Raw genomic sequence first — 23,473 nt, forward strand, 5'->3', positions numbered from 1 at the left:
TCTTCTTCCAATCCATTTTGGGCACGAAATATCGATCTTTCCTTACTCACCCTATTCCCCCTCTCTACAACTCTGATCTATCTCCTTTCCTGCGTCCCCTCCCTCCCTCTCTCCCTCTATCCATCCCTGTTTCACACCCTCTCATTCTTCACCTCCTCCTCCCTCTCTCCATGGCTGCCCTGTTCAGAGTTTCCTCAGTAGAAGGTTGAAGGGCTCTATCAAGAGGGCTAAGAGTCAGCCCAAACTGGACCGCACCAGCAGCTTCCGACACATGATCCTCCCCCGCTTCCGTAGTGCCGACCAGGACAGGTACGAGTCTCTGTGTGTGTCTATGTGTGTGTCTGTGTGTGTGTCTGTGTGTGTTTCTGTGAGGGTGTGCGTGTGTTCCCTGCTCTCCCTGTTCCGGAGCAGGTCAGGCAGGCACTTAACTTGTCTTTCTAAGTGTGTGTGTGTGTGTACACTCCTACCTGTGTGTCCACATGTATGTGGGACTCTTAAAGATGCTTTCTTGTGTCTATTTTGGATACCTTTCAAGGACAATCTGGCATGTACTGTGCTTTTACTATTACTCCTAGCTTTAATGAAACCAGTAAGCCTTGACAGTAAGTGTTTGTTTCACAACTGCCCCTTTCAGTGCTGCTGCACTCCCATTTTACATAGTACATTATTTATGACAGCTTAATACATGGAGAATACCAATGGAAGATTTCATAAAAAAGTCCTGACCTCTCCATGGCAACCATCACAGCCGTATGGCCACAGAACGGACATACAGTTGAAGTCGGAAGTTTGTATACACTAGGGTGGGAGTCATTAAAACTCATTTTTCAACCACTCCACAAATTTCTTGTTAACAAACTATAGTTTTGGCAAGTCGGTAAGGACATCTACTTTGTGCATGACACAAGTAACTTTTCCAACAATTCTTTACAGACAGATTATTTCACTTTATCAATTTATCACAATTCCAGTGGGTCAGAAGTCTACATACACTAAGTTGACTGTGCCTTTAAACAGCTTGGAAAATTCCATAAAATTATGTCATGGCTTTAGAAGCTTCTGACAGGCTAATTGACATCATTTAAGTCCATTGGAGGTGTACCTCTGTATTTATTTCAAGGTCTACCTTCAAACAGTGCCTCTTTGCTTGACGTCATGGGAAAATCAAAAGAAATCAGCCAAGACCTCAGAATTTTTTTTGTAGAACTCCACAAGTCTGGTTCATCCTTGAGAGCAATCTCCAAACGCCTGAAGGTACCACGTTCATCTGTACAAACAATAGTACGCAAGTATAAACACCATGGGACCACACAGCCGTCATACTGCTCAGGAAGGAGATGCGTTCTGTCACCTAGAGATGAACGTACTTTGGTGCGAAAAGTGCAACCAATCCCAGAACAACAGCAAAGGACCTTGTGAAGATGCTGGAGGAAACAGGTACAAAAGTATCTATATCCACAGTAAAACGAGTCCTATATCGACATAACCTGAAAGGCCGCACAGCAAGGAAGAAGCCACTGCTCCAAAACCGCCATAAAAAAGCCAGACTACGGTTTGCAACTGCACGTGGGGACTTCTTGGAGAAATGTCCTCTGGTCTGATGAAACAAACATAGAGTGTGGCCATATTGTCCATCGTTATGTTTGGAGGAAAACGGGAGACGCTCGCAAGCCGAAGAACACCATCCCAACCGTGAAGCACGGGGGTGGCAGCATCATGTTGTCTGGGTGGTTTGCTGCAGTAGGGACTGGTGCACTTCACAAAATAGATGGCATCATGAGGGAGGAAAATTATGTGGATATATTGAAGCAACATCTCAAGACATCAGTCAGGAAGTTAAATGGGTCTTCCAAATGGACAATGACCCCAAGCATACTTCCAAAGTTGTGGCAAAATGGCTTAAGGACAACAAAGTCAAGGTATTGGAGTGGCCATCACAAAGCCCTGACCTCAATTCCATAGAAAGTTTTTGGGCAGTACTGAAAAAGCGTGTGAGGAGGCCTACAAACCTGACTCAGTTACACCAGCTTTGTCAGGAGGAATGGGCCAAAATTCACCCATCTTATTGTGGGAAGCTTGTGGAAGACTACTCAAAACGTTTGACCCAAGTTAAACAATTTAAAGGCAGTGCTACCAAATACTAATTGAGTGTATGTAAATTTCTGACCCACTGGGAATGTGATGAAAGAAATAAAAGCTGAAATAAATTATTCTCTCTACTATTATTCTGACATTTCGCATTCTTAAAATAAAGTGGTGATCTTAACTGACCTAAGACAGGGAACTTTTACTAGGATTAACTGTCAGGAATTGTGAAAAACGGAATGTATGTGGCTAAGGTGTATGTAAACTTCCGACTTCAACTGTATCTCTCTTAGTCTCTCTCTCTGTTTTCTCATCGACCCTGTCACTCCCTTCTTCTCTAAAGTACCCACAGTTTACATAACAACTTGATTTCCTCTGAGAGGTTCTCTCTCCCACCGTCTTCCCCCTCTCCTTCTCTCTCCCTCTGTCTCTCTCGCCCTCCCTTTCTCGCCCTCCCCCACTGTCCTTTATTTCTCGCATTCTGACTCATTTCTTTGGATCTATTTTTATCGCTCTCTCCACATCTCTCTCTTATCTTTCTCTCACTCTCTCTCCACTAGCAGTTCTGGGCAGGGGGCCAGGGGGGGCCAGTGGCCCTGTGACAACAATTTTGGACCCCCTTGTAGCCCCCCTAAATGTGGAGTATGAAATAATTTTTAAGGAACAAATTTTTGCTATTGTTCTTTTTTTACATCCGTTATTAGACAGTGGCAACGATGATGATTATGGACATGGTCTTTTGCCTGATAATGCCTGCAATGCAGTGAAGAAAACGATATGACAACATTAACGTCTAATGTAACTGGCCCCTCTAACAGTACAACTGGCCCCAGCTTGGCCCCCCCAGTTGAAATGGTCTAGAACTGCCACTGTCTCTCTCTCTCTCTCTCTCTCTCTCTCTTTCCCACTCCACTGTAAGTATTCTATGTGCTGATGCACATTACAAGTGAATGTCCACAAAAACAGTGGCACAGGGAGAACGTGAGAGAGCTGGATGCATCAGGGACATCATAGTAGGGAGACTGTTACTTTCTTTTCTCTGCTTTTCTGTGTTGTGGTCTCTGTCGGTCCCCTTTCTGTCATTCTGTATCTGTCTCCTCTTCAGTTCAGTGGCATTGTGGCATAATCGGTGTGTGTGTGTCTGTATGTATAAGTCAGTGTGGGCGGGCATGGCGGGCAAGCGTCATGGACAATTCTATGCACGTGTTGCATAGAGTATGGCTGTCAATAGAAATATAGCTTTGTTGTCCAAGAACTATCATGATAACACTATTGTGGTTATGCTCAAATCTAATCTAATCCAGTGAAACTCTAATTGAATGCTAATGTGTTTACTTCTTCAGATGACAATTAGATCCATTGTGAGACTAGCAGCGCATTGTTTTTTGATGTGACCTCTTTTCAAGCTCACATAACACAGAATTTGTGAGTACAGACGGATTCCTTTGGCATGAAAAGCAGAATGGTTGCGTGCTGTTTCTAATATTTTCAGAATCAGATATGCTCAAGTGTATCTCAAAAAAACTCCACTGGGCCTGCCGTTATGAAAGATCTCTGGCTCTCTGTGCCCTCAATGACTGATTGTATTCCACTCCCCTTGTCACAGTTCGATTTGTTAGTGAGATTGTAGGGAGCTTTAAACAGAGGGTAGTCCCTTTAGTGCAAGAAGTGTGTACCGACATTCAAATGAAAAATATTGACAGTGGTTGCATTTTTTTGGCCACATGGTGCCAGTTGCCTTGTTGACTTAATCATCCCCCTAATCAAATCAAATTGTATTTGTCACATGCTTCGTAAACAACAGGTGTAGACTAACAGTGAAATGTTTACTTACAGGCCCTTCCCAACAATGTAGAGAAAAAAATTGAAAAATAATAACACGAGGAATAAATACACCATGAGTAACGATAACTTGACTATATACACGCAGTACCAGTACTGAGTTGATGTGCAGAGGTATGAGGTAATTGAGGTAGATATGTACAGGATAAAGGTAGGGATAAAGTGAATAGGCAACAGGATAGATAATAAACAGTAACATATGTGATGAGTCATAAGAGATGCAAAAAAAGTGTCAATGCAGATAGTGAAATAGTTAACCAATAGCTACACGGACTAGCTATTTAGCAGTATTATGGCATGGGGGTAGAAGCTGTTTAGGGTCCTGTTGGTTCCAGACTTGGTCCATCGGTACCACTTGCCGTGCGAAAGCAGAGAGAAGAGTCTATGACTTGGGTGGCTGGAGACTTTGACAATTTTTAGGGCCTTCCTCTGATCCCGCCTGGTATAGAGGTCCTGGATGGCATGGAGCTCGGCCCCAGTGATGTATTGGGCCGTACGCACTGCCCTCTGTAGCGCCTTGCGGTTGGAAGCCAAGCAGTTTCCATACCAGGCGGTGATGCAGATACGGTAGTCACTGGGAAGCTGTAACCTATACGTCACCTCGTTGACCCTCCGGAGAACCTTGAGTGGCCCAACAAACTGGGGGCTCAGCTTCTTGCAGGACAGGCAGAGTGGGAGGTTCCTGGTAGAGGAACGGGGGGGGCGGCGGTTGCCTGCTCCTTTTGACGGTGGACGGCACGCTGGAGTCTCACGTGGGCATCGCTCCACACTTTCTCGCACCTGAACCACTCATCAACTGCAGGAGCTTCAGTCTGGCTGAAAACCCAGAACACACTGGAAGGGGCTCAAACCAGTGGAGGTGTGACGGCCAGAGTACGCCCACAACTCACTGCATGGAAGGAATCGAGGGGGGGGGTACTGTCACATCTACTCCCGCTCCTTCCCTCCTCTCTCCTGACAGCTGTGGCCCATTCCAACGCCCGCTCAGGCAGCAGAAAAATAACCGTGGCAACTTTGGAACTCTCGGTGGTGGGGCTCCCATCTGGTGCGTAAAGTAGAGGGAGCACTGAAGTAGGAAGCCACGGCATTTAGATGGGGTGCCGTCAATTTATCCGGGAGGAACAAATGTCATCGCTGACCTGAGTGGGTTGCTGAATGGGCTGTTGTCCTGGCTCGCTGGGTCGACTGGTTGTAGAGTATCCTCCGCTAGTTGACGGCAACGCCTCCCGGGTATGTTCGAGATGTCGCACACTGCGAAGAACCTCTTCCATAGCCGTCCCCAATTGTGCCAGCTGGTCATGGTGTTGACGTAGAAGGTATCCCTGCTTGTCGACTGTCTGGGAGATATTGTTTTCCTGCTGCTTCAATTTTTGGAGTCAGTGATGCTTCATGATGACGTGCAGGTGCACGTAATGTTTGATGGCGGGTGTGCGTAATGATGGATCCTAGGATCGGTGGTTAGTATACGGGCGACGTCGAATGCCGGAGGGGAGGAGCGGGAGTAGACGTGACTATCAAGGCACAAGGTGAGACCCAGATGCAGACACAGGAGGCAGATGGTTGGAGTTTTACAATGTTTAATAATCCAAAGGGGTAGGCAAGAGAATGGTTGGCAAAAGGCCAAAACCAGATCAGAGTCCAGGAGGTACAGAGTGGCAGACAGGCTCGTGGTCAAGGCAGGCAGAAAGGTCAGGCAGGCGAGTCCAGAAACAGGCAAGGGTCAAAACCAGGAGAACTAGAAAAAGAGAATAGCAAAAGGAGTACGGGAAAAACACGCTGGTTGACTTGACTAAACATACAAGACGAACTGGCACAGAGAGACAGGAAACACAGGGATAAATACACTGGGGAAAATAAGCGACACCTGGAGGGGGTGGAGACAATCACAGGAACAGGTGAAACAGATTAGGGCATGACAGTGACATGTTCTAAAACTTTTGACCGGTAGTGTATATGTGGCTGTTTGGTTGTGGGAGAGTTACCCTTTATAACCACAGTTCAGAATGCTGTGTACTGTATCCTTGATGCTGTGTAATGTAATGTATGGGACTCACTCTGCTCCTCTCACTGTGTCTCTGCTCCCCACCCAGAACGCGCCTGATGCAGAGCTTCAAAGAGTCCCACTCCCATGAGTCCTTGCTGTCTCCCAGCAGCGCAGCCGAGGCGCTGGACCTCACCCTGGACGAGGACGCCATCATCAAGCCCGTCCACTCCAGCATCCTGGGACAGGAGTACTGTTTCGAGGTGAGGCTGACACGACACACACACACGATGAACACAGATAGCGCTACTAATTAAACCTGGGTTCAAATACTAATTGAAATCATTTCAAATCATTTTGCTGGGCTTGATTGAGCTTGCCTGGTGCAATGGAACTAATAGAAGAAAAGAAAGTTCAAATCCTGCCCATCTGCCACTCCAGGCAGGCTAAAGCAAACACATGGACACATATTAAAGATTTCAAATAGCATTTGAACCCAGGTCTGTCTACTATTGTTACTAATGCTACTAATGTTGGGTAGAAGTCTCTCCATTGGCATCAACAAAAGGATTTATTGAATAAGGCTGGGATTTTTTTAAATCTAGTTATCTGTGGAAGAGATATCAAACTGAAAGCCAACAAGCAGCTCGAAATGAGCTCATGTCCCAAGTTGATTTGTCACAGAAATTTGTTGTGAAAACGGCTTTCCCTGCATGGCTCACTTTCCCATAGCCGACGTGTACATGACACAAGTCTCTATGATTAAAGGACGTTGTTATGCCACTTGTCATCTTCTCCCAAGTTGCTAATGGTTGTGGCTGTTGATGTTACCGTTGGTAACCTCAGGTGACTACGGCTTCAGGAACCAAGTGCTTTGCATGTCGCTCGGGTGCAGAGAGAGACAAATGGATCGAGAATCTTCAGAGAGCTGTCAAACCCAACAAGGTGGGGAAACAAGGACGAGAAATTAAGTTACTTCTCTGTCTGTCAGTGCTTCTCTCCTTCTCCCCTGTCTTCAATATGTCTGTGTCAATATGAGCATTTCCTCATTTTGTTTACTGTAACCTCCATGTGCTCTCTGTTTGTCTATATCTGTAATGTATAGTCATCAAATACAGTACATATTAAAACACAGCACTTCTACACTATCATCAGAGTTAAATAAAGAACTAAAAAGACGCAAACTCAGGACTTTAGATGCGGTTGATTAAAACAGATCTTCTAATTTCAGCTCAGCTTGATCTCCTAGGTCTGCGTAATAGGCCCCTCCCCCCCTCCCTCTTATCAAAAGAGACATTACGCGAGACAGATAACTGCTCTTGATGGCAGCAAGGGAGCTGCAGTTATTAAGGCAAACCGAGAGGAAACATCAGCCCGAGTGGATTGACTCATCCAGATGCTGTGACTGCAGGGTTCCTGGCTGAATCACGGGGCTCCAAGGACTCGACACGGGGCTCCAAAATCTCCTCAGCACCCTCATGGATCTCCAACCAGATAAATGATGGGAGAGATAAGACGAGGTGCGACGTCGATAGAGACCAGGATGTTCATTTAGTTTCGCAAACCATCGCTGGGCAGACAGCCGCTCTCCATTCTTCTTCCTATTGAAATTCATGATGAACGGTTGAAAGGGTTGTATCGGCGGACGTCCACATTTATTGTCAGGCGGCATACCAATGGAGTACTTAAGAAATAACATCTTTGGAAAATTGGTGATATACTTAGCAATCTAAATTCGGTATTAAGAGCTGAGCTAAGCCGGGGCTGAGCGATCCAGTGGCATTTCAGACTAGTTAAAATGACTTACCCCTGACTAAAACATCACTCTGTGCAATCTGCACAGCACGCTCTCCTCCCATGGGGGGATTTCAGACATAGTTGGCTCTTTGTAAACATGTTCAGAAAATGCAGCTCTCTGCTGCAACATTACCAATCACACATCCACTTTCTGTCTCTCATGCCTCCAGTACATATGTGTTATCTAATTTATCTCCATCCGTATGTGTGTATTTTGTTCTTAGACTGTTCTTAATCAGGTACTGAATTGTCATACTTGAGTAAAAGTAAAGATACCTTAATAGAAAATGACTCAAGTAAAAGTGAAAGTCACCCAGTAAAATACGACTTGAGTAAAAGTCTAAAAGTATTTCGTTTTAAATATACTTAAGTATCAAAAGTAAATGAAATTGCTAAAATATACTTCAGTATCAAAAGTAAAAGTATAAACCATTTCAAATACCTTATATTAAGCAATCATGACGGCACAATTGTATTTTTTTATTGACGAATAGCCAGGGGCACACTCCAACACTCAGACATAATTTACAAATGAAGCATTTGTGTTTAGTGAGTCCGCCAGATAATAGGTAGTAGGGAGGACCAGGGATGTTCTTTTGATAAGTGTGTGAATTGGACCATTTTCATGTCAAAATGTCACGAGTACTTTTGGTTGTCAGGGTAAATGTATGGAGTAAAAAAGACATTATTTTATTTTGGAATGTACTGTAGTGAAGTTAAATATAAATAGTGAAATACAGATACCCCAAAAAACTACTTAAGTAGTACTTTAAAGTATTTTTACTTAAGTACTTTACACCACTGTTCTTAACCCACTCAACCCTCAATCTCCCTTTGGCTTTCTTTTTCTCTTTGGTCTTTTTCCCTTTGGTTTTCTTTCCTCCCTGTTCTGCCTTGTCCTTTTGCCACCCTCTCCTTGCCCCTCTTCAGGACAACAGTCGGAGGGTGGACAACGTGCTGAAACTCTGGATCATTGAGGCGCGGGAGCTTCCCGCCAAGAAGCGCTACTACTGCGAACTTTGTCTGGACGACATGCTTTACGCACGCACCACCAGCAAGCCCCGGACTGACACCGTGTTCTGGGGTGAGCACTTTGAGTTCAACAACTTGCCAGCCGTCCGCAACCTACGCCTTCATCTCTACAAGGAGACTGACAAGAAGAGACGCAAGGTGAAGGGACAACTCTCTCACCAGTGTGCAAAACTGGTTAAAATTACATTTTTGCAGACTGGTTAAAGCACTGCTGGGGTTTAATGACAGCAACTTGCCCAATGATTAAGATGAATAAATATACTTTAGTTTCATTTACTATTGTCTTCTTCTCCTCTTTCTTAATGGCCCAGACCCCATAACTCTTGACCACAAAATCCCACATTAAGTTTCTCTGATTTATGCCTTATTTCCCCTCTTCTATTAGGAAAAGAGCACATACCTGGGACTGGTCAGTATCCCTATCTCCAGCATCACGGGCCGACAGTTTGTGGAGCAGTGGTACCCCGTCATCCAGCCTAGCGTCCTGGCCAAGGGTCAAGCAGGGGGCAAGATCATCAATGCCTCCCTACGCCTCAAGTCCCGTTACCAGACCATGAGTATCCTGCCCATGGAGCTGTACAAAGAGTTTGCCGAGTATGTTACCAATAACTACCGGACTTTGTGTGCGGTGCTGGAGCCTCTACTGAGCGTGAAGAGTAAAGAAGAGGTGGCCTGTGCGCTGGTCCACATACTACAGAGCACGGGGAAAGCAAAGGTAAGTATTGGCATGAAACATTAAACAAGTTGTTACTTCAGTAGTACACGGTACAATGGAAGGTCATATTCCTGTATACACCTCACTGTATCCTGTGTATATACCAGATAAATGCTGTTTATGATTTGATAACATAATATCGATGGCACCTTATATTAATTCAACCGCCGCAAATCACCATGATCTGTTGACTTCGGCTGCTAAATGGGGGGGGGGGGGCATTACTGCCAAATAGATCAGTGCCATAACCGTATTCTTTAAATACATAGGATGTGGTGTTGCGATGTAACCAGTGTAACATGTGTCATGCTAATGAAACCATTCTATTACTTGATGGCCCATGTTCTACCAATATGTCATGCAGACGAGCCATTGTTTACTTTACTGCCCACACTGGATATTCATTCAGTCCTTGAAGTTGGGCAGTTCATGGTAGGACTCAATGCCATGCTATGTAGGTAATGTGCTGAACAGGCAAACATTGCTTCCATTGGTCGATTACCAATCAAATTATTATTGAATCACAAAACATAACAAAACATTCCATAGCCTCTTTTTACCTCACTTTTGGATTTTTCCACAACGACAACTTCTACAACCTCAGGTTCCTTTCGAAATCAGACTGTCTCCACCAGTATCTCCCTGAGAAATAAATGTTTGTGTGATGTCACTGTACCGAATGTATAGCTAGATGATGCATTGTTTGGGTGGTCCTAGGTTGAAAATGCTGTCAACCATCTAGCTAGCTAGCATTATCATCTACAAACCACACACACTATCATGTCAACGATCTGTATATCTACCTTTAAGTAACTAGCTAACGTTAACTAGTTGAAATAAAGGCATTGGGCATCTTGTGTGGTTTATGCAGTGTATACATGATGTAGTTAGTTATCATTAGATTCTTTGAGTACAAAACAGTCCAAATACAAAAGATGTCGGCTAGCTAGCTAAGTAGCCATGTTAGAAAGCTTGAACTGTCACATCTGTCGTCAGGAATGGACCAAGGCGCAGCGGGTTGCGTGTTCAACAACATATTTATTAAAGGACGTTGACCACGGAAAAACAAGAAAATACAACAACACGACAGGAACAGTTTTGCAGGCTAACAAGATGCCTGATGCGTGGGGCTGGTACAGGACGTGCCAGCCTGGAGACATGCACCTCAAGGCTAGTTCGTGTAGACCGTAGAGGCGCACTGGCGGTCTCGAGCGCAGGGTTGGCATCACCCCTTCAGGCTCGATGCCCACTCTCCCCTGGCACATGCGGGGCGCTGGTACTGCGCATACCGGCCTGAAAATACCAGGCCTCTCCACAGCACCTACCCCAAAGCACGGGACCTGTCCAGTCTGTTTCTGTCCAAAAAGGGTACGGGGAGCTGGCCAGGGTCTCCAATCTCGCCCCGCCAAACAGCCCGTGTGCCCCCCCCCAAAAAATTCTTGGGGCTGCCTCTCAGGCTCCCTTACCCGCCGTGTTCCCCAGTCCTCGCCAGAATTCCTCCGCTGCTTGGTCCTGGTATGGTGGGTAGTTCTGTCACAGGTGTCGTCAGGAATGGACCAAGGCGCAGCGGGTTGCGTGTTCAACAACATATTTATTAAAGGACGTTGACCACGGAAAAACAAGAAAATACAGCAACACGACAGGAACAGTTTTGCAGGCTAACAAAACGCAGTGCAAAAACAACTACCCGCAAAACCCAAACCAAACACACACCTAATTATAGGACTCTTAATCAGAGGCAACTAGAAACACCTGCCTCCAATTGAGAGTCCAACACCTAAACAGAAAACTAAACTAGACAGAACGTAGAAATACATACAAAAACACAAACCCTCTGCCACATCCTGACCAAAACTAATACAATTACTCCCTCTGCTGGTCAGGACGTGACATGAACATTGAACACACTAAGGTTAGCAGCTAATGTAGCTAAAAAACACAGGCTAAAAACGCAACCCAACATTTACCTACCTGTTCATGAGAATGGTGGCCATTTCGGCATCACTCTTCCACCTTTCAAAATTAATTCCTATGTTTATCCGGTTCCTGGATTGGTCATGAGCAGTCCTTTTCTCGCTTCTTTTTCTCTTTTGGGGTCGAGTTGATTCAGATCCAAGAAGAGAATGATGCTTGTTTCTGTCTACATTTTCTGAAAATGCTGACCCTGCTACCAGGACAGTTTATCTGCAAACAAGTTAGCTAGCTTGTTGGCTTCCTCTGCTCTGTATTTGTTTCTGGCGGCTGTAGCTTGCAAGTGACTTTCACTTCCTCTCCAGCTCTGGAGCATGGCAGCAGGGTCGTTCGAGTAGACAGGATTTAGTGCGAAGACACACCTTGCCCAGAAGGCCAGCCCAAGGCGGTTCAGGGCTCAATCCCCTTGTTTTCGTTCAAAGTGAAAACACAACAGAAGAAGTGGGGCGGCATGGGGGCGCCCACAACCTGCGGATTCTATCTTTAAGGCACTATGAACTACAAAATGAACATTAGTTTGACTACTTCTTGGTTTTCTTACCAAACCATAAGCCAAAAGAGATAACAAATTACATTCTGACCTGAGGAGAGGCGTTATATCCTCAAAATTGAATTTGAGAGTACCCAATAGATTATAATTGGATGTTTTAAAAAGAAAGTCTATGCTATGTTGACGTTTTGTTTTTTCCCAGGATTTTCTTTCGGACATGGCGATGTGTGAGGTAGATAGATTCATTGACCGAGAACACCTTATCTTCAGAGAGAACACTCTGGCCACCAAAGCCATAGAAGAGTACCTCAAGCTGATTGGACATAAGTACCTCAAGGATGCAATAGGTGTGGCCTTCGAATGCTTCACATTAATCACTCAATACATGTTGTTGAACTGTTCTTGTTGTGATATATTCATTATTTTTCTGTGTTTGCCTAATGGTCAGTGATATTGTGCTTGTTTCAGGGGAGTTCATAAGGGCACTGTACGAATCAGAAGAGAACTGTGAGGTGGACCCCATGAGGACACCACCCTCTGTCCTTCCAGATCACCAAGCCAATCTCCGCATGTGCTGCGAACTAGCACTCTGCAAAATCGTCAACTCCCATTGGTCAGTAGATGACATATGAGTGCTTACTCTTTTTTTCATTCAAGTAGGATTACTCCTGGGCCACAGCACCCAAAGACTTATTTACAGAATTTTGATTGTTGAACACCAGATTTTCATTCAGTAGTTGGGATACACTGCCTGACTAAAACAGAATATCCTATCAAATGATAATAACACACTGAATATTTGTATCTCTCTGCAGTGTGTTTCCTCGAGAGCTGAAGGAGGTGTTTGCCTCGTGGAGGGTGCGCTGTGCGGAGAGGGGGAGGGAGGACATCGCAGACCGCCTAATCAGTGGCTCCCTTTTCCTGCGCTTCCTGTGTCCGGCCGTCATGTCCCCCTCCCTGTTCAACCTGACCCAGGAGTACCCAGACGAGCAGACGTCACGCACGCTCACCCTCATCTCCAAAGTGGTGCAGAACCTGGCCAACTTCTCCAAGTCAGTTCATTCATTCACTACAACTTATAATGTTGTGCTTATGCTAAAACTTTTGTAATATTTTGAGTATTTTTCCGGGACACAGATTAAGCCTAATCCTGGACTAAAAAGCGTGCTCAATGTAGATTCTCCATTGAAAGTGCGGTCTGTGTCCGGGAAACCAGCCAATGATGTAATCTCTGTGAGTATACAGCATTTTGACTCTTCTTCTCTCTCTCTCACTCCCTCAGGTTTGGTATGAAAGAGGAGTACATGTGCTTCATGAATGAGTTCTTAGAGATGGAGTGGGGCTCCATGCAACAGTTCCTCTATGAGATCTCCAACCTGGACAGTGTGAGCAACGCGGGGGGCTTCGAGGGCTACATCGACCTGGGCAGGGAGCTGTCCATACTGCACAGCCTCCTCTGGGAGGTCATGGCCCAGCTCAGCAAGGTAGGGAGGATCAGGGTAAATATTAACAGTATAACCTCTAAAATATGACCAATTAAAAAAAGTACAAGTTACAGATAACTAATGTGGTGTTATTCAATAATGATTGAGTCCAATTAGGAATCAGTACAATAAAATAACTATGTGTGGTCTTGACACACCAGTAATCTGAAAGTATGAGTCAGTAGAATGAATGGAATGATTAAGTATACTTGCAATTTTCAAGGATAAGATACTTAAAAAAAATTGACCATTTGAATGCTTTTCCCATTATCATTGCTAACTTGTATTCATGTCAGTCTTCTAACCCTAACCCACAGGATGCCATTATCAAACTGGGTCCCTTGCCCCGCCTCTTGAATGACATCAGCATGGCCCTGCGTAACCCCCACCTGCAGAGGCAGCCCAGCCACCAGAACCAGACAGATAGAGTCCATGAGAGACAGACGGAGAGGCTGCTCTCACGACCCAGCTTCCACAGGGGAGTCTCCTCGGAGTTCCAGAATCTCATGATGAAGGATCTCAACAGGTAGTGCCCTGGCTTTATTTAATCCTATGGGCCTATTTCCTGGAAACAGATTAAGTATAGTCCTGGACAAAAAAACACTGAATGGAGAATTTCCGTTGAACATACTTTTTTGTCTAGGATTAGGTTTAATCTGTGTTGGGGAAACCAGCCCTAGGAGGATGGTTGGTTGGTTGGTTGGTTTGTTGAAGTTTTGCCTTTCCCGCCATAAGGCTGTAGTTGGGTTGTGCCAAACTTGTAATACACCTATAACCTTGTCATCGTCTTCTCCAATCTGTTGCCATGTGTTGTTGCCTTTCTTAAGCTCCATAGATATCACTCGCTTGCCTTCCCCTACATCTGGTGTGTCCAGTGGGGGGGTCATGCCGTCTCGTGCTCATGCTCAGCTGAGTTTCCAAGAGCGCGATCACCCACATCGAGCCTCCAAAGACGTTTTCTATGTAACCCGCCCTCCCTTGGCCCGATCCAGCCCTGCCTACTGCACCAGTAGCTCCGATATCACCGAGCCAGACCACAAGGTTAGTTGAATTCTAGAGTTTTGATAGCATTAAGATATGTTAGGAGCCATGTTCTACAGGAAACTATGTGAACTGCACATCTCCTTTCCATGTGGTAGCCAAGTCTGGCAGACGACTGCAGGATAGTATGGCAGCTGTGCGCTCATAGGAAAATTATGCATGTACCTTAGTGGTAAGTCATGGGACATGCAATTCAGGCATACAACCACCCCTCTCAATAGATAAAACACTTAATCAACTTATTGGCACTTTAGAATTGGGCACACAAGGGTGTTAGCTATATCAATCTAGTCTAGGTGCTCAGTGTCAATAAAGTGTATATCTATGATGGACCTCCAGGACTCCACAATGAACAGCGTGTCTAACCTGCAGTCGGTGGCCATGCTCAACTCCTCCCAGGCCTCCATCACCGGCATGGGCAGCTTCGGAGGGCTCAGCAGCCAGGGTGGAGGAGGCCTGGGCTCGGGCCTGAGCGGCCAGCTCCGGGCCGGGGGCCGCCACTCGGCCGGCTCGGGGGGATCCAGCATGTCAGGGGGCCTACGGCTGAGCCAGTTGAGCCAGATGGGCACCACCACCGACTCGCTGTCCCAGCAGCAGCAGCAGCAGGCCGCCGCCCTGAGATACCCGCTCTCCTTCCAGAACCCCCTGTTTCACCTGGCCACCGGCACTGCAGATGGACCCCACCTTCACCACCAGCACAGCAGGGCCCATCTCCCGCCGCCCCTGCTCCTGGCTCCGGAGCCTGACCAAGGTGGCTCGCACCAGGCCTACATCCCCCAGTTCGCCCACGGGGGGTTCTCCCGCAGCGAGGACCTGTCCACCCTAAGGACCGGGGCAGGGCACCTGGGTCAGCCAGCCATTATCCACTCACACAGCTATAGCGACGACTACAGCAGGGCTGATTACGCACGGCGGCAACTGTCCATGCACGGGCAGGTATGGATTAATTTAAGGTCAAGAATGTGTTTACAATCATGTTCTACTTTTGTGCAAATTAGCCTTTTTGTCTCTCCTACATGATAATAATTTAAGTCAACATTTGTTTGTAGCCTACATTAATAGGATTAGCATAATGTAAACATCTGAAACAGGTTGAACCAGGATAACTTGGTGTTCTCTAATTGTCTTTGTTAGGATAATCTTCAACAGCAGATGGGCATGGCCTCTCAGACTGGTACCTCCCACTCCTCCCTGGCCACACCCCCCTCCACAGTCCAGCCCGTGCGCCAGAGCTCCATCGCCCCGCCTTCCGCTCAACGCGTCAAATCCCAGACCTCCCATCAGCTGTCTGTCAGTGCGGCTGCTGCTCCCACACCATCCGCTAAGACACGACCGCCCAGTGCCAACCTATCGCCAGAGTCGGGCTACGGAGGTCGGCAACAGGCACCGCGGCAACAGCTGTCGGTCAAAGACAACACAGCCCCTGGACTGCCACACCAGCAGAGCTCTGTCAGGGAGAGCCAGGGCCCCCAGGGGCCACAGGGAGGCACTACAACGACCATACAGCAATCGCAGCAGCAGCAACAGCAACAACCACAGCAACAGCACCTGCTTAAACCTTCCATCAGCAAACAGGTATGCAGGCTATTGTACTCTATTGTGTAATTCAATGTACCCTTAAATCTGACAACAAGCTCATAGCTGTCACTGTTATTTTCTCTCACTCTGAAAAGAGCATTATATAACAATTCCAACACACCTCTCAATTACAGTTCAACCATGCTATCTCTTGCACAGTTGTTTCTGACCAACCCCAGACTCCCAGTGACCTGTATGGTTAAATAGAGCCAAGGGTCACCCCCTCATTTGTGTAGTACACAGTAGTGGTGCGTGGGTAAAATCACTGGGGAAGTCAGGAAAAAAAAGCCATATTACAACTTATGTGTTGTGATAATTGCTTTGTTTGCTCTATAACCTGTTAGTTCATATGCCTTGCGACAGTGATATATAGGCCTAAGGCCGAGATAGTAAGAAGACACAGTGGTAGAATAAATTCAACCACACCTGGTGAAGTCCACAAAGCGTATTGCATGTAACAAACAGTTGCATGATCAAGCTAATGTTTCCAACATTTTCGGACCACTAAACAACTATTGATTTAGAACCACGGAAAGTTACCACAAGACGCAAAGAAAACAGGAGCTGTCTCAACTATTCCAGCACCATATTTTTATTTATTCAAAATTTTGGGGTCACTTAGAAATGTCCTTGTTTTTGAAAGAAAATCAATTTTTTGTCCATTTAAAATAACATCAAATTGATCCTAAATAGAGTGTAGACATTGTTAATGTTGTAAATGACTGTTGTAGCTGGAAACGACTGATTTTTAATGGAATATCTACATAGGTGTACAGAGGTCCATTATCAGCAACCATCACTCCTGTGTTCCAATGGCACGTTGTGTTAGCTAATCCAAGTTTATCATTTTAAAAGGCTAATTGATCATTAGGAAACCCTTTTGCAATTATGTTAGCACAGCTGAAAACTGGTGTTCTAATTAAAGAAGCAATAACACTGGCCTTCTTTAGACTAGTTGAGTATCTGGAGCATCAGCATTTGTGGGTTCGATTACGGAAGTTTACATACACTTAGGTTGGAGTCATTAAAACTCGTTTTTCAACCAGTCCACCAATTTCTTGTCAACAAACTATAGTTTTGGCAAGTCGGTTAGGACATCTACTTTGTGCATGACACAAGGAATTTTTCCAAAAATAGCTTACAGACAGATTATTTCACTTATAATTCACTGTATCACAATTCCAGTGGGTCACAGGTTTACATACACTAAGTTGACTGTGCCTTTAAACAGCTTGGACAATTCCAGAAAATGATGTCATGGCTTTAGAAGCTTCTGATAGGCTAATTGACATCATTTGAGTCAATTGGAGGTCTACCTGTGGATGTATTTCAAGGCCTACCTTCAAACTCAGTGCCTCTTTGCTTGACATCATGGGAAAATCAAAAGAAATCAGCCAAGACCTCAGAAAATAAATTGTAGACCTCCACAAGTCCGGTTCATCCTTGGGAGCAATTTACAAATGCCTGAAGGTACCACGTTCATCTGTACAAACAATAGTACGCAAGTATAAACACCATGGGACCACGCAGCTGTCATACCGCTCAGGAAGGAGACGCGTTCTGTCTCATAGAGATGAACGTACTTTGGTGCAAAAAGTGTAAATCAACCCCAGAACAACAGCAAAGGACCTTGTGAAGATGCTGGAGGAAACAGATACAAAAGTATCTATATCCACAGTAAAACGAGTCCTATATCGCATAACCTGAAAGGCCGCTCAGCAAGGAAGAAGCCACTGCTCCAAAACCGCCATAAAAAAAAACAGAATAAGGTTTGCAACTGCACATGGGGACAAAGATCATACTTTTTGGAGAAATATCCTCTGGTCTGATGAAACAAAAATAGAACTGTTTGGCCATAATGACCATCATTATGTTTGGAGGAAAAAGGGGGAAGCTCGCAAGCCGAAGAACACCATCCCAACCGTGAAGCACGGGGGTGGCAGCATCATGTTGTGTGGGTGCTTTGCTGCAGGAGGGACTGGTGCACTTCACAAAATAGATGGCATTATGTGGATATATTAAAGCAACATCTCAAGACATCAGTTAGGAAGTTAAAGCTTGGTCGCAAATAGGTCTTCCAAATGAACAATGACCCCAAGCATACTTCCAAAGTTGTGGCAAAATAGCTTAAGGACAACAAAGTCAAGGTATTGGAGTGGCCAACAAAAAGTCCTGACCTCAATCCTATAGAAAATTTGTGGGCAGAATTGAAAAAGCGTAGGCAAGCAAGGAGGCCTACAAACCTAACTCAATTACACCAGCTTTTTGAGTGCATGTAAACATCTGACCCAAAGGAATTTGAAAGAAATAAAAGCTGAAATAAATAATTCTCTTTACTATTATTCTGACATTTCACATTCTTAAAATGAAATGGTGATCCTGACTGACCTAAGACAGGGAATTTTTACTAGGATTAAATGTCAGGAATTGTGAGACTGATTTCAAATGTATTTGGCTAAGGTGTATGTAAACTTCCGACTTCAACTATATATATATATATATATATATATATACTGCTCAAAAAATAAAGGGAACACTTAAACAACACATCCTAGATCTGAATTAAATAAATAATCTTATTAAATACTTTTTTCTTTACATAGTTGAATGTGCTGACAACAAAATCACACAAAAATAATCAATGGAAATCCAATTTATCAACCCATGGAGGTCTGGATTTGGAGTCACACTCAAAATTAAAGTGGAAAACCACACTACAGGCTGATCCAACTTTGATGTAATGTCCTTAAAACAAGTCAAAATGAGGCTCAGTAGTGTGTGTGGCCTCCACATGCCTGTATGACCTCCCTACAACGCCTGGGCATGCTCCTGATGAGGTGGCGGATGGTCTCCTGAGGGATCTCCTCCCAGACCTGGACTAAAGTATCCGCCAACTCCTGGACAGTCTGTGGTGCAACGTGGCATTGGTGGATGGAGCGAGACATGATGTCCCAGATGTGCTCAATTGGATTCAGGTCTGGGGAACAGGCGGGCCAGTCCATAGCATCAATGCCTTCCTCTTGCAGGAACTGCTGACACACTCTAGCCACATGAGGTCTAGCATTGTCTTGCATTAGGAGGAACCCAGGGCCAACCGCACCAGCATATGGTCTCACAAGGGGTCTGAGGATCTCATCTCGGGTACCTAATGGCAGTCAGGCTACCTCTGGCGAGCACATGGAGGGCTGTGCGGCCCCCCAAAGAAATGCCACCCCACACCATGACTGACCCACCGCCAAACCGGTCATGCTGGAGGATGTTGCAGGCAGCAGAACGTTCTCCACGGCGTCTCCAGACTCTGCCACGTCTGTCACGTGCTCAGTATGAACCTGCGTTCATCTGTGAAGAGCACAGGGAGCCAGTGGCGAATTTGCCAATCTTGGTGTTCTCTGGCAAATGCCAAACGTCCTGCACGGTGTTGGGCTGTAAGCACAACCCCCACCTGTGGACGTCGGGCCCTCATACCACCCTCATGGAGTCTGTTTCTGACCGTTTGAGCAGACACATGCACATTTGTGGCCTGCTGGAGGTCATTTTGCAGGGCTCTGGCAGTGCTTCTCCTGCTCCTCCTTGCACAAAGGCGGAGGTAGCGGTCTTGCTGCTGGGTTGTTGCCCTCCTACGGCCTCCTCCACGTCTCCTGATGTACTGGCCTGTCTCCTGGTAGCGCCTCCATGCTCTGGACACTACGCTGACAGACACAGCAAACCTTCTTGCCACAGCTCGCATTGATGTGCCATCCTGGATGAGCTGCACTACCTGAGCCACTTGTGTGGGTTGTAGACTCCGTCTCATACTACCACTAGAGTGAAAGCACCGCCAGCATTCAAAAGTGACCAAAACATCAGCCAGGAAGCATAGGAACTGAGAAGTGGTCTGTGGTCCCCACCTGCAGAACCACTTCTTTATTGGGGGTGTCTTGCTAATTGCCTATAATTTCCACCTGTTGTCTATTCCATTTGCACAACAGCATGTGAAATTTATTGTCAATCAGTGCTGCTTCCTAAGTGGACAGTTTGATTTCACAGAAGTGTGATTGACTTGGAGTTACATTGTGTTTAAGTGTTCCCTTTATTTTTTTGAGCAGTGTGTGTGTATATATATATATATATATGACAAAACACACATTACGACGAGACAACACAACACTACATAAAGATAGCCCTAAGACAACAACATAGCAAGGCAGCAACACATGACAACACAGCATGGTAGCAACACAACATGACAACAACATGGTAGCAGCACAAAACATGGTACAAACATTATTGGGCACAGACAACAGCACAAAGGGAAAGAAGGTAGAGACAATACATCAAGCAACCACAACTGTCAGTAAGAGTGTCCCTGATTGAGTCTTTGAATGAAGAGATTGAGATAAAACATTTCAATATCATCATATCACCTATGCTTAGTCTACTACAGTGACAACTAAAAGATACCAAAAACAATTTAGTCCAATCAACGTAGGCTAAATATAATGTGGCTGTCCATGGTTCTGATTCCTGTGTGTATGTGTGCGTGCATGCGAGTTTGTGCAAGTCTAAAACACATGTTGACTCACCCTACTTGTAGAGAAACGCCAATGCCATCCTCCTCTCTTTCATGTTGATAAAATAGTCTCTCACTCTGTCATACAGTACACGCTTTTATTTTTTGTTGTCCTAGGCTACCTGGCTAAAATGCTTGCTCGCTAGTCTAACTTTCTTTCATGATCAACATTAGCTAGTTAACATTAGCCTTCTACATCTAGCTACATATTGAACTTCCATCCTCTCAGGCCAGGGGCACAATGTATGAATTAATAGTTGGATCAGAATTGCCGTCATAAGCATTGGCCAGTTCGGAGAATTAAGTAAAACCACAAGTCCAAATCCCTATCTCCATCCATGGCTAATTTAGGAAAGGGCCTACTTTAGCTAGATAGCTCGCCACCGGAGGACAACTACACAACGAGATTCAACAATTCAAGTTGTTTCTCAATACGATTTGATAGGAGTGATGCCAAATCCAAACTGGCTTCCCTTGACATTTATATTTTATGCGCCAGGACCATTCACAGTTGAGCTCACTCAGTTTAGCGCAACGCTGATTGGCTATTATTTAAAAAATATAATATCAAGGAAAGCGAAATGCTCGTTGGCTTCCCTTGCATTCAATGCTACGTCCGGCAACAATGTCATACTCTTTTGGCCCAGACAGCATCAGATAGATGGCCTACACATACAGAGACAGAGGGGCAGTGTTTTGCTCGCTCGGATGCTTTCTCCAGTGAGATATTTTCAGCCTCTTGCGAATTGAAGGATAATTATGAAACACAGAGAGACGAAAGATAAAATCATTTATCTTTTCTTGTTCAATTGTTGGTGAATGTCTGGCTTCCCTTGGCACCCATAAATACACGCCACTGCTAGTACTGGTACATATTCTTCATATCTGCTTTTTGTCTTTTTCCCCAGGGTTCTGGCCAGTCGCCCTCGACCCTTAACCCCCCGACCCCGGCCAATGAGAGAACAGTCGCCTGGGTCTCCAACATGCCTCACCTCTCTGCTGACATTACTCTGGAGGCTAACCGCATCGACCGTGAGGAGTTCAAGCTGAAGGAGTACTCCAAAAGCATGGATGAGTCTCGCTTAGACAGGGTAGATACATCTCTCCCACCACAGCTTTTGCAATACGAAGAATGGTAGCCTAAATTTGACATTTGCAATGTGTGTATTTAAAAAACAGTAGATAATTGTCTTAACAATATACTGTAGCTTTGGCATTGAAATCCCAATCTTCTAGGAAATCGACAGTAACAAAACGATGCCTCAAAGGAATGCAGAATTCGACTTAGCAGCATATTCAACAGCAAACTGTGAGACTAGAGAACCGTAACACTGATCTGAGTCATATCTCCTTCTTAATGCACAGTGCAGATGTCAGGGAAGTGCAAGTCAAGTCTATCAGTGGAGAGCAGATGGTACCGAGACACTTATTTATGAATAATTTAGAAACAGCTGAGGATGAACTTGAACAACAGTGAGTCATTGAAAATAAACAAACTTTTAGCTCTCATATTCATATTTGACCGCAGACACCTCATTACCACATTTCTTTGTCCGAGTGAAGGTGTGTTCAGTCAACCCCCAAGAACATTTGTTGGTTGCTTAGCCATGTGTTGCTAATAAACAGTATGACAGTTGCTTAACTATTTTTATATTTTCAATATACTCCATTCTGGATTATTTTCATAACAGACATAGCTAGATCTTTGTGCATAGTGAGCAAGTGAATAGGGATAAACTGTGTGCCTTAGACTTTAGTGAACCCTGGACAACAATGTGGTTGCCTCCATATTTCATGGTGACTTGTCGACGTGTATGACAATTGCTCAACCATTTTCTATTTCCAATGCGTTCTCTTCACTCTGTCTGTCTCAGGTAAAGGAATACGAGGAGGAGATCCATTCCCTAAAGGAGCGACTGATCATGTCCCACAGGAAGCTGGAGGAGTATGAGAAGAGGCTCCTTTCCCAGGAGCAGCAGACCAATAAAATCCTCTCGCAATACCAGAGTCGCCTGGAGGACAGCGAGAGGAGGCTACGGCAACAGCAAGTGGAGAAAGACTCCCAAATTAAAGGAATAATCAACAGGTAAAAAGAGGGGTGGTGGAGGAGAAGGAGAATGGAGATGTAGAGATTAAGAGAAAGAGAAGACAGGTGTGGAGAGAACTAAAATGGAGTGAAGAAAATAAATTAAGGTATTGTTGAGAACTAACTGTCTGATTACATTTATCCAAGAAATATCCAACAATCTTCTTTAGGCAGGTGCTGATTTTTGGAAATAATCTGGGGAATATTGACGAATATACAGTATATGAGAGTCTAGATAATGTATAGTTATGAAATAGATACATTAATGTATGGAGAAATAATGGGGAGGCCTCAACCTGCACACTCAAATGTATGCAGGGATATTTTAATTTAAAAAAAGTCAAATGTAACTTTTATTTAACTAGACAAGTCAGTTAAGAACAATTTTTATTTGCAATGATAGCCTACCCCAGTCAAACCCGGACAATTGTGCGCTGCCCTATAGGACTCCCAATCCCGGCCAGATGTGATACAGCCTGGATTCGAACCAGGGACTGTAGTGACGCCTCTTGCACTGAGATGCAGTGCCTTAGACCACTGTGCCACTCGAGAGCTATATATATATATATATATATATATATATATATATATATATACTGGGGAACACTTAAGCAACACATCCTAGATCTGAATGAAAGAAATAATCTTATTAAATACTTTTTTCTTTACATAGTTGAATGTGCTGACAACAAAATCACACAAAAATAATCAATGGAAAACCAATTTATCAACCCATGGAGGTCTGGATTTGGAGTCACACTCAAAATTAAAGTGGAAAACCACACTACAGGCTGATCCAACTTTGTAATGTCCTTAAAACAA

General features: G+C 44.8%; 1 protein-coding gene across 12 annotated transcripts in view; it reads left to right on the plus strand.

Moving 5' to 3' along the window:
- Positions 1-23,473, plus strand: part of LOC115178333 (ras/Rap GTPase-activating protein SynGAP-like) — a 109,674-nt gene that overhangs the window by 61,762 nt on the left and 24,439 nt on the right. For 7 of the 12 annotated variants that reach the window (XM_029739520.1, XM_029739550.1, XM_029739512.1 and 4 more), the window contains 15 exons: positions 188-309; positions 6,018-6,171; positions 6,755-6,853; positions 8,636-8,875; positions 9,123-9,452; positions 12,116-12,260; positions 12,382-12,526; positions 12,729-12,965; positions 13,196-13,397; positions 13,694-13,923; positions 14,225-14,438; positions 14,778-15,374; positions 15,573-16,013; positions 21,474-21,656; positions 22,440-22,651. In XM_029739520.1, coding sequence (XP_029595380.1) covers positions 188-309; positions 6,018-6,171; positions 6,755-6,853; positions 8,636-8,875; positions 9,123-9,452; positions 12,116-12,260; positions 12,382-12,526; positions 12,729-12,965; positions 13,196-13,397; positions 13,694-13,923; positions 14,225-14,438; positions 14,778-15,374; positions 15,573-16,013; positions 21,474-21,656; positions 22,440-22,651 — 3,551 coding nt within the window. Of the gene's footprint in view, positions 1-187; positions 310-6,017; positions 6,172-6,754; positions 6,854-8,635; positions 8,876-9,122; positions 9,453-12,115; positions 12,261-12,381; positions 12,527-12,728; positions 12,966-13,195; positions 13,413-13,693; positions 13,924-14,224; positions 14,439-14,777; positions 15,375-15,572; positions 16,014-21,473; positions 21,657-22,439; positions 22,652-23,473 lie in introns of all 12 variants that reach the window. The other 5 variants (XM_029739481.1, XM_029739495.1, XM_029739504.1 and 2 more) reach the window with 5 other exon arrangements.

Source organism: Salmo trutta, chromosome 3 (assembly GCF_901001165.1).
Source record: "Salmo trutta chromosome 3, fSalTru1.1, whole genome shotgun sequence".
Lineage (NCBI taxonomy): Eukaryota > Metazoa > Chordata > Actinopteri > Salmoniformes > Salmonidae > Salmo > Salmo trutta.